At 42.5% G+C, this 14,540-nt stretch overlaps 2 protein-coding genes across 2 annotated transcripts in view; both read right to left on the reverse strand.

The window, feature by feature from the left end:
- OTOGL (otogelin like) overlaps positions 1-4,356 on the reverse strand; it is a gene marked incomplete at its 3' end in the record, with an annotated part of 89,755 nt that extends 85,399 nt beyond the window's left edge. The window contains exons 1-4 of the mRNA XM_082280353.1: positions 4,275-4,356; positions 3,282-3,321; positions 2,160-2,208; positions 8-65 (exon numbers count right to left, since the gene is read on the reverse strand). Of these exons, the coding sequence (XP_082136479.1) occupies positions 8-65; positions 2,160-2,208; positions 3,282-3,321; positions 4,275-4,353 (226 nt within the window). The 5' untranslated portion in view covers positions 4,354-4,356. The remainder of the gene's footprint in view (positions 1-7; positions 66-2,159; positions 2,209-3,281; positions 3,322-4,274) is intronic.
- A 5,192-nt stretch (positions 4,357-9,548) lies between these two features.
- RPS16 (ribosomal protein S16) lies at positions 9,549-13,287 on the reverse strand. Its single transcript, XM_082280979.1, has 6 exons — positions 13,206-13,287; positions 13,064-13,119; positions 12,257-12,358; positions 11,512-11,608; positions 9,875-9,922; positions 9,549-9,746 (listed from the first exon to the last, which is right to left on the reverse strand). Exons 2-6 carry the CDS (start codon positions 13,109-13,111, stop codon positions 9,601-9,603), a joined length of 441 nt encoding a protein of 146 aa, XP_082137105.1. The 5' UTR covers positions 13,112-13,119; positions 13,206-13,287; the 3' UTR covers positions 9,549-9,600.
- Positions 13,288-14,540: the final 1,253 nt, after the last annotated feature.

Genomic DNA, 14,540 nt, shown 5'->3' on the forward strand with positions numbered 1-14,540 from the left:
CACTGACCTCCTGGTGGACTCCGCACCAGAGCCCCATGATGGTGAAACCGAGAGGCAGCTTGAACCTGTCAGAGAAACATAAAAGCAAAATCAGGGGGTCTGTGATTTACAGTTGAATTGATAAAAGCCTCAGGCCTTGCAGTCAAACACTGGGTTGGGACTTTTAATACAGAAGAGTAATTTGCATCTCAGCCAGCACATGGCACAGTCATGGGTGGTGCTGGAGGGATTGGCAGCCTGGGAGGAGAAGCATCGTAGCTTTTGAGGGGACTGGGGTAAGATACAGCTGCTCTGTGAGATCATTACTGGCCTCTCACCCGTGCCCTCCAGTTCCAGTGAATCACCAAGGCTCCACATGGGAAGTTTTGCATTTACATTTGGAAGGAAAAGGGAGGGGACAGAGTGCATTCTGCCTTTTTCACTTCACCCATACCCACAGTTGGAGAGCTCCCTCTACTGCATCCACTCCCCTGAGTCATTCTCTGAGCCGCACCCTGATCATCCAACTATGGCCAGTCTAGCTGCAAGGGATTTTGTGTTCTCCTTGACATCCTTCAGAATTGCATTTTGGTTCATCCCAAACAAAAGAGAAAGCAGATCTGCCTGACCTGCTTCCTGTTTAGGAACAAGGAGCCTCACACCATGAGGAAGCCCTGCATCTGGCCCAGCACTCTGCTACTGCAGTTTGTCACGTCGCATTGTCCCTTCCAAGAACTGATCCCATTCCAGAATGAAAGTACTTTGGGGCTTTTTCCCCCACTAGCCTGACTGGAAAGTTTACCAGGATGAAGTGCTGAGTACTTAAATATTTCCCACTTATATTTATTCATGGCCAGTTTTAATCCCTTCCTTTATAAATCTGGTCCTTTTTGCTTAAATAGCTCTTCTTCCCTCTGTTTTTTATTTATTTCTTATCTGATGTTCTATGAAAAAATAGTTACCTTTCTGCAGTCCCCACAAACTTAAGTGCAAGCCTTCGGCTGCACAACTAAGTGAAAAAATTGCTTTAGTCTTTGCTTGTAAGCTAATTTCTTTCTTCCCTCCTGATTCCACTCATTCTCCACATCTGGAGTTTGAACTGATGGATCACAAGGTGAACAACACTGTGCAAGGAACCTGTTAGGATTGGTCTTGCCAATGCCTCTTGCAGTGACATAAAAACTTCCCTTTTCCAAATGGAAATACATTATGGGATGCATCCAAGTAGTACAATCTGTCTGAAATCAACCTGAAATAGATTTCATTGAATCACCACCTGGGAGGCCCCTGCACCAAAATTATTCCTGGTGCCCATGGTCCACTGCTAGCTGGAGAGGGTCCCTTCCCTCCTTGCACAACAAAACCCAGTTCCATTTTCCTGACAGCTACTCCAAGCTGCCTGCCTCAGGGAAGCAGCTTTTGGCCTTTGTGTCATTTTGCAGAGGTAGAGTGACAGCACTTCCCTACCAAGGGCCCTCCAAGGATGCCACCAGTCCTGCTTCTCTCAGAGGCTTGATTGCCCTTAGCACAGTGTTTCACACCAGCTGCCTTCTGACTTGGTAGGGGTATGTAGATCTCAAGGGGCCTCGGAGAAAACCACCCCTGGTTCAGCTGCAGGCTCCCCAAAACATCCCAAGGCAGCCTCTGGCTTCCTGCCTACCCTTTTCAAAAGGGGTTATAACCCTTGGCTGGGCTCCATAGCCCAAGTGTGTATAAGTGGGGGAACAAGATTCCTCCATTTACGATTGAATTTCAGCACAACATTGCCGGGATGCAGCAATGAGGCAGTGTTGGGGCCAAGGCGATGGGAGCCAGAGCCAGGCCGGAGCCACCAGGGCATCATGGCCAGGAGGGAACTTTGCCAGTGGCGCCGCCATTGTGCCTCTCACAAACACAAACAGCTTTCCAGGGCGTTCTGTTCGCCCTCACAAAAGACAGAGACGCCCCGGGTTTATTTCCCATGGTGTGCATCAGTCAGCTCAGCAGGGTAGGTCATCCACTGGGCGCTTTGCTGAGGGAGAATGAAGGCATGAGGCCACGGCTCAGGCAGGGGGAGCAGGTGGGGAGTAGCTGCTCCTCCTCACTGTCCTCCTATTACCATAGTCCTTCTCCCCACAAAGGCTCATTTGTAAGGATGGCAAAGGCCCAGAGCAGAAAAGGGAGGAGGAGGTATAACCTACCTCAGCTGTTACAAGATCTCTTTTCTGTCGAGTTGTATTAAACTCATTTCTGGAAGAAAACAAAAAGGATGTTGTATTATCAAAGGTCCCTGGAGCAACCTGAATAAGCAAGTCCCCAGAGAGAAGTGTTTCTCTCTGATTACCATCACTTTATCAAAGAGGTCTTTCTTGGGTTAACATTTTAAAAGGTGATTTTTTTTGTCAATGTCTCATTTTACAGAATTGGGCGGCACTCCAATTTCTACTTGGACAGGGAGGTACCTGGAGCTTTGGGGAGACATAAATAGGCAAAACAGACTTACACAAAAGGATACAAAATTGTAAACCAGCTTCTTATTTACTTCATGCTACATGTGAGGGGCTACAATTCCCTAGAGTGTTGTGTGAATATACTCTGATGGTACGTTTGATAGCAAGCGATGACTCTCCAGCTGGAGCCAACTTTAATTTGTGATTAAGTTTAGAAACAAGGGCATCAAGCTATAAAACACACTTAGTTCCACCAATATTCCATGATGGCACATCATTTGACGTGCACGTGTGTCCACTAGATATATTAGAAGTCGTAAGACATACAAAGCTTTATCCAACTGGATGCTTCCATTGAAATTGATGGCATAGATCCCATTTAATTCAATGGGATCAGGAACATTGCCTAGTTTGGGTTTTGTTTGGATTTCAGCTTCTATGTGAAAATTTGTATTGAAAATGTTTATTTTAAGGCTGTATAGCACTTACTTCTCTGTGCTTCAAATAGCAGCTAGGATTTTATCATGCAGTTAAAACTGTGGATGGATACTTGTTTAATGTATTTTTCCAGTCATGAAATCATGATCTCATGCTGTTTTCATTCCATTATTCCTCTAAGCTTTCTTGAGACCATGGAAGTATCATTTTTCATAAGGACCTCCATTTTTCTAACAGACAACCCATGCCCATTATGTAAATACTTGGAAAAGAGTTGTAAACATTCTGAAACTGTGTTCTGCATCCAACCTACATGTAGAAGACATTTTACATGTTGAGTTCAAGGCTATATTTTACTTTCTAACTTGCACTGCATTGCACTTGCTCATTCTTGTTCTGTTTGTAGGACTTGACGAATAAGGAATAAAAACTTACCTCAAAGTTCTTCTCAAAAGAGAAAGCTTGCAATAAGATCCTGTAGATTAAAAAATCATGAAGTTAAACATTTTTTTCTACAGCCTCACTCTGCCCTTGGCAAGCAATGTCAAGTTTAAAAGAACATTATTGAATTTTGAGGTTTAACAATCCTGAGTTTTCCAGGGCACCTTTGCACGAACTCTGTTTCCAAGGAATGTAGCACTACTTGCTCTCCTTCCTAAGAATTTGAGTCTCTCACAGACTCTTTACCTGCAGGTTTTCATGGTTGTAGTTCTGGTACATGCTACCATGAAGAAGTGAAAAGAGTTCATAGTTCTTCAGAGGCTCATAACAAAAAAATAGAACAGGTAGACAGGTAAAATAGAATCTGAACTTTCCAGAATCAAACTTCCAGGATTTGAATAATTTTCTGACTGTGGCTTTTAAGACTCAATTGTAAATAATTTTAAATGAGTCCATGCTTAAAACAAACAAACAAACAAAACCAAACAAGATCACAAGACAATTTTTCATATTGCATTAGAAATCTTTATAATTGTTGCGAGGAAATGATCTATAAGATCCAGCTGCATGACATATAAAATAAGCTAATTTCTATAACTAGGAGAGCAATTATTTACCCTAGCAGTCTAAAAATGTTTAAACAAACTGCAGGTGCAGTGTTCAAACAAAATCATATCTCATTGAAAATCATTAAATGCTTACTCATCTGACCATAATAGCAAGAAAGGCAAGAAAGTTAGATTTTATTCATAAATAATTATTTTGTAACAAATTCAGACATAAAAAATGAATATTTAAAAGAAGTTGTGTTTTGTTTCTACACCTGTGAGAGAGAATGGTGATATATACTTGTTTAAATTGCATTTACAAATTCCAGCAAGGTCAAAAAATATAATGGTAGAAAAAGAAGTAGCTGTAATACTAAAATATTTAGGAAAAACTTTTGAAAACTTAGTATTACTACAAAAAATGAAATCAAATTCTTACCTTGCAAAGAGAACAGCAGTGAATGCAGCAAGAATATACTCCATGGTATTATTAAACTGAGCTTTCCTACAATGTTCATTTCAGTATAAGTTAGGAAAAGGGAATTTATCCAAATTAATGGGTTTGATTATATGGCATCTTACAACTATGGATTTCTACAGTGTGTTTAAATCCTTTAGAGGTTAGATAACTGGACTCATTATTTAAAATAATGCAATGCAGAAAAGGAAAAGAGCAGGAGACATCAAGCTTGGTAGCTACATACAAAGCAGGAGCTTTGCGAGCGTTGCGTACAACTTCCTGGCTGCATGTCTCTCATTAGCAATGCATGGTAGCTCCTCAGCACAGCCTGTATTAGTTACACTTCCACCAAACCTGCAAGCATTACTCCCCTGTTGAATTGAATCGGCCCTTTATAACATAGCAGACAATGACAGAAATGTTGCCATGTCATGGTGGTTTGAGAGATCCTTCAGTCGTCACATACCTTTGTGTGCTTTGGGGCTTGAGCTGAGTGCTGTTCTCTACTCCTTAGTACAGCAAAATGTTTTTGCAAGACCCTGAAATAATACCACTGTATAAATTATAACCAGATGGTTTTAGAGATTAACACATTGGGTTTTTTTCTCTGTCCTAAAAGGGGATAGATGAACGTCTATTAAATAATACATCTAGATTTTAAGAATATTCTGGATGCATTTCTGGGTACAGTTTGCTTACAGCACAAAAGAAGGCTTCTCAGGGGATTATATTTTGGTTTTAATAAATCATGTTATAAAAACTTTGTATTAGGAAAAAGGAGAAAGAAGTCAACAGGACCAGAGGGTTTCATTTCTAATTTTCATTAAAATTTTAAATGATCATGTTTTAAAATAAAAGACTCTTACCTGCTTCACCATAATGTAAACAGAATAATGAAAAACCACAGCTTTAAAGACACGTATAATGCTACTTGAAATTGCTGCTGCTCATTTTATTTTGCAAAGCCTGTCTTTTGCCTAACCCTCCATTCTTCCTAGGAGGTGCTTTGTAAGACCCTCTGAGCATGCTACAGAAGGTGGGTTTGGACCCAAATAAAATTTAGAAGTTGGTGGCCTCTGTTGGGTAACAAGTTCTCCCATGCTTTCTTCTAGCCCTTTCTCTTTCCTGCTCCCCAGATGGACAAGAGAAAGCAAATGAAAACTCAGCTTCTTCAAGCAGAGACAAGCACAAAACCCTGTGTCCACACAGAAGCCAACTACTGGCAAAGGCTTGGGATCATTGATGGCACAAGGCTACTTATTAAAAACTCATACTTAGCACTACACTCTTTGGGAAGTATTTCTTAGGGACTATTTTTATTACTGTTGGATCAGGGAAGCTGACATTCCCATAATTGCATTTCAAGAGGTTTTTATGCTTTGTTTTTACTTCTGACTAGTTACGGGCTGGTTCCATGGACTGGCTGCATCTCTCAGCTCAGTTGCACCTGCTGCATGTGGTCCAAAACCACTCCACACCACAAACAGAAGCAAAAGAAGTGAATTCCTAGGCCATATGGACACATTGATGTAGTCACTCACAGACTTTTAACTCTTACGTGAGAACTTATAGGAAATAGACTTTCACTATCTCATAAACTTACTCTCAAGGCTGCTCTCAAGATGAGATGAAACCAAGCATTACATCTTCCAAATTCCATCACCAGTCTCTGTATAATCTTGCTGTCAGGCTAAGTCTGGTTTAGAAACTGTTCCGAGCTGCTCTGAGAAATCTGACTTGGGATTCCTTCTTTTCTCAAGACTGTATTTCTCACCATGCTTCATATGCAGTTTCACAACTAAATTAATGTAGTATTAATAGAAATGAACTCTTTTGGTTTAACAGGAGAAAAAAAAAGCTATCCAAAACAGCTTTTTTGTGAGTTTTGTTTGGTTTGGGGGCTTTTTTAAACAATTTTTCTAGAGCAAAGTTGGTATATGTAGTATTTCACAGTTGTTTAACTTCCAAGATTTAAAAATAGGCCAAGCCTTATGAGCTGCAAAGGAACTTTGTAAGAGTTAAAGCAATCATAAAGGCTTCATAAAGTTTAGACATCTCTGCCAAAGGCAAGGTAAGAAACAGCAAAGTCCCAAGCACATTAAGCATTTCAGCTAAGGAAAAAGAATTATTCAGCCAAGTACTCTGAACTGTAACTCAGAGGACTATATTAAGAGATTTAAAAAATTACATCAAATTATATCAAGGCAACAACACACATTATCTATGCAAGTATTAGAATACTCCTAGACTGGCACTTCTGAAACAGAAAAAACTGCACTAGAAAAGAATTGTTTTTGTAAGAAAACAAGCACAATACAGAACACACTCATCCACACGTTAAAAATGCCAGTGTTACATTTTTAAGTTACAGTTTTTTCTTCAAAAATAAAATTTAAACATTTCAATGTTAATATATTTGTATATTGCTGTCAAAATTAATTTTCTCCAAATTTTCCAACATAACATCAGGGAGGACTTAAATTTATATACAGGTTACAATGTTTCTCAGGTTTATAAACAATGGATAAGGAAATAACTGCCTCCCATGCTGTGGGCACAAGCTTGCCCTGGTTTGGAACCAGGCCCACTGCCATCACTAACAAAACATGGTATTTTCAATAAAGAATTCAAGTGAGGCCACATTTTGTTGTGCACAGATGATCTTCCTAAGGATTAGCGTTGGTGAAACTAATGAAAGAGCTGGACAATAGGAGGTTAGGGCCAGTTCCTCTTTTCTGAGAACCATCTCCACAGCTGCTCAGAACCTTCCTAATGGTTTGAAGATCAAACTCTTACTACTTCTCTGTTGATCTGTGTGTCTTTGGCCAGAGTGTATGCTCAATGGTAAGTGCTTGAGTACCATCCCTGCAGAACAAGGACATGAGGAAAGGAGACATTTTTACAAACACCTTCAAACTTTACTCACAGCAGTTACAGTTCCCCAATGAAAGTTAAGCCCTCTAGTGGGTGATCAGTAAGCAGCTGCTCAGAATATAAACCTTCAGCCATCCAGGCAGACAGCAGCCCAATTCTACAAACATTTCTCATTTAGAAAGCAAGCATGTGGGAATGACATCACTCTACAGGATTAATGGAGCATTTTTATAGGATCAGAGTGCGTTTTTATTATTTTAAGTCTTCTGGTTGAAGAAATGACATGCAGATATCATCTCTGAATATATTAGTAGCAATGCAAGTTTTATTTTCAGCCTTTCCACAAAAGAACAGCAAAACAATAATCCCCAATTGTTACAAGCTGTTCTGTGAGCAGAAAAACAGGTCCATCAGGCTTCCTCATAACTGTGAAATCCACCCCTAAGGTTACTGGCATCAGGTATTGCATCTGCCCCTGCCTCATTAAGTTCCACACCACTGCAATTTTGCATCATCTCTTTTCCCCCCATCCCAGTCATCTCACAGCTAGGCAAGAATCAGTTTTGGACAAGCCACAGCATAGGGTATGTATGTGCCAACTGGCAGGCAATGAGTGAGCCATTGCTTTTCAGTCACACAAGCCAAACAACTAAAAGACTTTATTTTCCCTCAGCTGAAATTAATTATCATCAAGACCCAAGTTTTCACAAAACTCACAGGAATTCAAGCAATCAAACTCAAAGTTAGCTCTGCATAGCATCTTTTCCTTGGAAAACCAAGAGGCTGAGCATTGCAGTTTTCAGCAGCCCAAGAGCTTGGAGTGCAAGAAAGGGGGACTGAGAATAGCAGACCATGCATCCTGCCAAAGATAGCAGGAGTCTGGGATGGAGTGTCCCATTTGCTTAGTGTAAAACCAAAAAAATCCTGGTATGTAAATTGGTGATAGAACATAGAACAGTCCCCTTTGCTTCAATAGGAGCATGGGAGGTTTGAATACAAGCATTCCTCTTCTATCCAAATCATGGAATGCAGTTATTTTGTGGCAGAAAGTGACAGCTAAAATAGGGAGATGGATGCAGAATTCCTTTTTTAGAAGGAATTTGTTTGCTATATGTTTAACTCTTGAATAACTGTGAGTATACCTTTAATACTTTTCTACTGAAAAAGCAGAGGCATCATGACAAATGCTTAACATTAAAAAAACAGCTGTAAGCACCTGTTCTATTAAAATAGAGCAAAAGGGTGAAATTTTACAAGTCATTCCCATTCCCTAACTCACAAGGTAAGCTGGTTTGTGTTGGCTGAGTACACTGAAAAAAATCTCCCATTAAGCAAATGAGAATACCATGCTAAGAGAAAGCCCAACAAAAATCTAAAGTACCAAGGTGCTCCTCTGATAATTCCAGTACTGGCATACAAGCCTGTGACATTAAAATACCAGGCTTGGAGAGCAATACAGTATTGAGTAGCTGGGCTCTCAGTGTCTTAGTCTCCAGTGTTTCTTCCAGCTCCACTCCAAACTGGCTTACTAACACAGGAAACAGCTCAGGGCTGTGCTCACACTGGTTGGGTCAGCTTGTATCCCAGGCCTCACACTATTACTTGCAACTCTTCCTAAGGACAGAATGAGTCTTTTCAACAGACTCCTCTTGGCCCATCTCACACTTACTCAGGATTTACATTTTGTCCTTGGGTCAATGGATAGGAACTGAAACTTCTCCAACATTTAATACCCACATTCTCTAGCTAAATTTTTGAAAATTACTTTTCAACTCACTTTTTCCACCCTTTCTTCCTCCAAGGCTTTCAAATTGCCTTGCAGCTCGTAACATAAGCAGTTACTTCTCTGTGCTTGTACTGTGCAAACATGTGGTCGAAGGAGTAATTACTCAGACCTAATCTTAAAACACAAAATCCTTGATTTATTTTTACAAAATACTATTTTTAAGTGAGTATTTCAAGTTTCCTACATTTAGACACACCAGTCCAGGACTCTAGTCTTTGCATTATCTGGTAATGCCAGAGTTCAACACACCCCCTCCCCTGCCCCCATAATTACTTTGGTTTTCACAATGTCGACTACCAGAAAGGTTAGGACGCAAATCTTCCACAAACCACTGTGTTGTTGCATGTACCCGCAAAATCCACCATGTGAGCTTTCTTTATGTTGGGATTCATCACACACATTCATCAACAGAAGAAAGCTCTTCTTTATTCTTAAGACTCTAACTGCCCAGAATTACTATGAAAAGATAAAAAAGAACTGCCATCAGCCCTCTGATTTCATTTGATACAAATCCCTTTGTATATCAATCTCAACACACAGTGAAAAAAGAAATCTATCTATCCACCCAAGAAAAGGCAATTTAGAAACACAAAAATTATCAAATTCTTTTTGTTTATTGACTGTCACATGATTTAGAGACCAATTTTAACGGTAAGACTTCTGGTAGCGTGCACGAGCACCAGGTCCTCCAAATTTCTTGGATTCGCAACGGCGAGGATCTGCAACAAGCAGAGTCCTATCATACTGGATTAGAATGTCCTTGATCTCTTTCTTGGAAGCTTCATCAACATCTGTTTAAAAAAAAAAAATCTTTAGTGTAAGCAGTTGCACATGGAACCATATTAATACCTTTTGCAATAAACCAACCAAAAGCCACACACTGCCACTTCAAGCTAATACAACAATCAAAGTTACTTACATTTTTGATAGTAAGCCACCAAAGCTTTGGAAATAGCTTGACGGATAGCTATTAAAAAAAGATGAAAGATCAGTAAGGATTGCAAATCTATTCAAAATTTAAACACAAAGTGTCAATTATCTGAGAAATGTGCTATTTTGTTCACTGCCAAATTGTCCTTTCTCTCCTTAATATCCCCTCCCACATACTCCACGTGACCTTCGGCAAATCTTAAGGAATCTGTGCCAAGAGGCCACCCACGACTCATTTGTCGATTTGACAACTGCCAGCTAATCAAGACACTGCACAAGAGCTGTCTGATCACCTTCTCTCCCGAGTACTAATGCAGGTTCATTGCCTATCTACGAGCAGTCAACTTTCAAAATCCTTAGACAACAGTTCTCTGAAATGTCTGTACTTTTCAACAAAGATAAAATTGATTGTGTGTTGAAAGACTGAGGAGGCAAAAGGGTCAACAGGATAGTCTGCTTGCTGGAACAGAAAAACTAGCACAGTAACCCACAGTAACCAGAATTCACACTACGAGAATGGGAATAACTGTCAGGATGTTGTCACACTTATCTGTCAAAACATTAACATCAGGATTTTGATGAAAATATGAATGTTCTGAAAAACACATGCTACGAAGTTTGAGCCTGAAATTTGCCTCTGCTTTTTATGCAGCATCAGCTCCACTTCATGAACTACATTCAAATTAGGAGCAGAACAAATCTATCTTTTGTCAAGATGAACTCTTATCAACAGCTAATGCAAATATATTCCCAGCCTTCTCTGCAAGGGGAAAACTGCCCAGCTTTGTTCATCACCTGAAAGATGCTTCTGAACAAGATGGAACTATACAACTAAGGATATAATTTCTAATGCTAAACCCCTCCCAAAATCCTTGTGCTCAGCTGCATTTGAACCATCCTCTCACACTGCACAATGTAAAGGTAGTTCCCTAGCATTTCCTCAAAACTTCATCATTTTGCTTCATTCGGCTTACTCTGTTACAGCTTTGCACATAAAAAGGTAATTAATAAGCCCTTATGAAAAACTACATTTGCACAGTGGAGAAAGAAACAGAACAGAGTTTGGCAAGTCACTATCCCAAACACAAGCCTCTTAAATACATGGCTGCATTGGGTCTGGCTGAGATATTTTCCCGTGACAGCTCTCACTTGGTCTGTGTTCTGGCTACAGCCGAACAGTGCCTGCACAGCACCAAGGCTGTGCCTACAACAGTCCCCCATCACCATTAGGCTGGCAGCAGTCAAGATCTTGGAGGAAACATAGCCAGGACAGCTGATATTCAAACTGACCAGAGGATATTCCATACCAGAGGATGTCTGCTCAGCAGTAAAAGCAAAGGAAGAGGACCTGCTACAGGTATTGAGGTCCCACTTCCTGGGAAGTGGCTGAACACTGCCTACTGATGGAAGCCTTTTGTTTTCCTTTGCTTCAGCACAGCCTTTGCTTTTGCTTTAATAATCTGCCATCTGCCTTCGTCCTGACCCACGAATTTTTCCATCTTAGTTTCTCCTCCTCCCCTTCATAAGGAGAGAAGTGACACAGCAGCTTGGTGGGCACCTGGCATCCAGCCAGCATCAACCCACTACAGTGGCTTTGCCCATTCCAACCCACACCAAGAACCATACCATAGATTTGTGCTACGTGGCCACCACCCTTCACACGGACTCTGATGTCAACACCAGCAAACCGTTCCTTCCCCAGGAGGAGGACAGGTTCAAGCAGCTACGAAACAAAACACAAAGAAAATTCATTTGTAATGAGGATTAGAGCTTGTAATAATTTACCAAATACTCTGAAAAATAAGACCCTTGATTTTAAAAGCACACACCAAGGTCAAGTACACCGCTTGCAGAGTTCTTTAACATTTACTAGCGCTGTCATAACATACATTTACTGAAGTCTTTGGTTTATTTCAGTTTCAAATATCTTAACGGCAAAACACATGCACATGGGAATTAATAGCAAGGGAACAGTTTAACTAGAATGCCATAACTACATGCAAAAAGTAAGTTCATTGAAACTGAAGACCTGAAATAATTTATAGGTAGTTTTCTCCACTTTATACTTATCTAGACAGCTTTAGATTCTCTCAGCATTTTCCAGCAGCTATTGTATAAAGTTCCAAACAACCTTTTTAAAATTAGGGCTCCAATGAGGGCACCTATTTCAGCTTATAAAGTGTGTAGGAAATGCAGAAAATACTTCACATTAAAGTGCACTTTACTTAATTTTCATAACAGCATCTGTATTTTAGGTAATCAGTTAACAACCAAAAGTTTGGTACTTTCAATAAGACAAGCAACTCGTCTCCAGTATCAAGCAATTACATGTATAAAGGGGAAGCAGGGTGGAGGCTGGGTGGGTGCTTACTTTATACTGCAGAGTTCTGGGCTCAATCATTTCCAGAGGTCTTCCATTAACTTTAATGAGGCCATTCCCTCTCTTGCAGTGGGCAACAGCCGTTGCAGTTTTCTAAAAAGCCAAATGTGTATTAACACAGCATTCCATTTTTGCACAAGCAGCAGGAACTTCCATTTCATTTTAACCATCTAGCAATCTTAGTCTTATGCCCGAAACTTACATTTTGCACTAAACAAAACAGTACTTCTCCTTACACCTTCACAGTATTAAGGCAACATCTTAATAAAAGTTTCAGTGTTTGATTTATAGTTACAAGATCTAGTTGTACACGACGGAAAAGACCCCTCCATTCTACAACACCCTATTTTTACGGCTCGTTTTGTCGCAAAAGATTGGTACCGTGAGTTACTCGAGACTCTGCACTCCAGCAGTGAGAACTTTACCTTCCCGCCACCACCTCACAACGTGGCCCTCGAATACCAGCAATGGTAAGCCAGGCCGCTGTGGACTGGAGCGGCAGCGTCGGCCACTCCCGAAGACTCCGATGAGAGGCAACCCAGACCCACTGCCGAGCCGAACAAACCCTTCCCCCAGCTCCGCAGCGCCCCAGGGACACGGCGCGCTCTGGCAGCCACGGAACGGGACACGTGGGCTGCCGAGCGGGACTCGGCCCGCCGGCCCGCCCGCGGCCAAGCCCCGCCGCACGGCCCTGGCCAGGTGCTGCGGCCGAGACATCCCGAGCGCGAACGGCCCAAAGGCGCGGCCCAGCCCGGGAGCGAGGAGCAGACGGTGCAAGCCACCATGCCCACGCCTCACCTTTCGTCCGAAGACCTGGACGCTCTGCAGGGGGCCCTTGGCCGGCATGGCTGTTCCTGCAAGAGAGAGGGAGCGTTATCAGCGCGGGCGGGCGGGCGGGCGGGGGCGCGGGCGGGCGCGGCCGGAGCGCCCCGACACTCACCTGCCCTCGGCGGCGGCTCCGCGGAAAGGCCGAACGGGGCTTCCTGGCCTCGGATCAGGGGCGCGGGCCGCAAAGCACAACGCCAGCGCTTCCGGTAGCGCGACGGAGCGCGCGCCCGCCTCCGCCCCGCCTGGCGCGCTTTGCGGCAGCGCAGGGCCCCGGCCCCGCTGGAGGCCCCGGGGGCGCCGCGCGGCGGGCAGGGCCCGGGCCGGGGCACGAGCGGCGGGCAGAGCGCTGGCGGGAACGCGGCTGCGGGAAGGGCTCCCGGGAGGGATGGGGAGCGGGAACGCGGCTGCGGGAAGGGCTCCCGGGAGGGATGGGGAGCGGGAACGCGGCTGCGGGAAGGGCTCCCGGGAGGGATGGGGAGCGGGAACGCGGCTGCGGGAAGGGCTCCCGGGAGGGATGGGGAGCGGGAACGCGGCTGCGGGAAGGGCTCCCGGGAGGGATGGGGAGCGTGTGCAGCCTGCGAGAGGCTTTGTCCGCTGCTGACACCGCAGTGCACGTCGGTGGGTGCCGGTCACAAAGCAGAACCTAGATGGGCTTCTGCTTTAAAGAGAACGTAATGATGCCATGCCTGAAAGGCTTACAGTCACTCTTTGAACTTCCTCGAGACGCAACACTACAAATTACATAGCTTTTATAATTTTAAAGTTTGGTTAGCTGGAGAAGATGATGCATTAAACCCTGTCTTCTAGGACTGTACGCTCTACACTGTACACTGAGACATATTCAGGCAATGCTTTATACCCATTTAAATACTCAGTGATTGTTATATTTAAGATCGACTCAGAGTTCTCTTTAGATTTAGTGCATTCAGGGAACCCCACCAAATTTAGCTTCTGTCTGCGTTTTTTTCTTGTTTAATACCTGTCATAAAGTACGGAATTTAAATCACTTTCAGACTGAAAATATTTTACTTCCAGTGCTCTAGTATTTAGTATGCAAAATTTTCCAGGACAAAAGGAGAATGTCTTGATGAAGTGAGGTCACACTTCTTAGATATTTTAAATGATATGGATTTAAATTACTATCATGAATTAGAAAGTTGACTGCTCAAATGCAACAATCAGTTCCTTTGTCTTTGGACGGGATTTTAAATAGTGAACATTAGTCATCAGTCATGTGAGGATTTAAACAAGCACTTAGCTTTATGCAATTTGAGTGATTAGTTCTGTTCAAGTGAATAGGACTGTGGAGAATGTGTAAGATTTGGCACATCTCAAACCCTCGATTGTACAAAGCTTTAACATGTGACCTGAAAAGTGATTTATTTTTTTAAGGCTGTTTCTTCAGGAGCAGTGTTCATGCAGTCAGACATGTCTATCATCCAGTGTT

The sequence above is a fragment of the Coloeus monedula genome (genome assembly GCF_965178545.1).
Source record: "Coloeus monedula genome assembly, chromosome: 4".
In the NCBI taxonomy this organism is placed as follows: domain Eukaryota; kingdom Metazoa; phylum Chordata; class Aves; order Passeriformes; family Corvidae; genus Coloeus; species Coloeus monedula.

Coding starts and splice junctions, on each gene's coding strand:
- RPS16 (XM_082280979.1), bottom strand. CDS start 13,111: ATGCCGGCCAAGGGCCCCCTGCAGAGCGTCCAGGTCTTCGGACGAAAG. Junction 12,359..13,063: donor TCCAGGTCTTCGGACGAAAG/GTGAGGCGTGGG, acceptor TTGGCTTTTTAG/AAAACTGCAACGGCTGTTGC. Junction 9,923..11,511: donor CCACGTAGCACAAATCTATG/GTATGGTTCTTG, acceptor TTTTTTTAATAG/CTATCCGTCAAGCTATTTCC.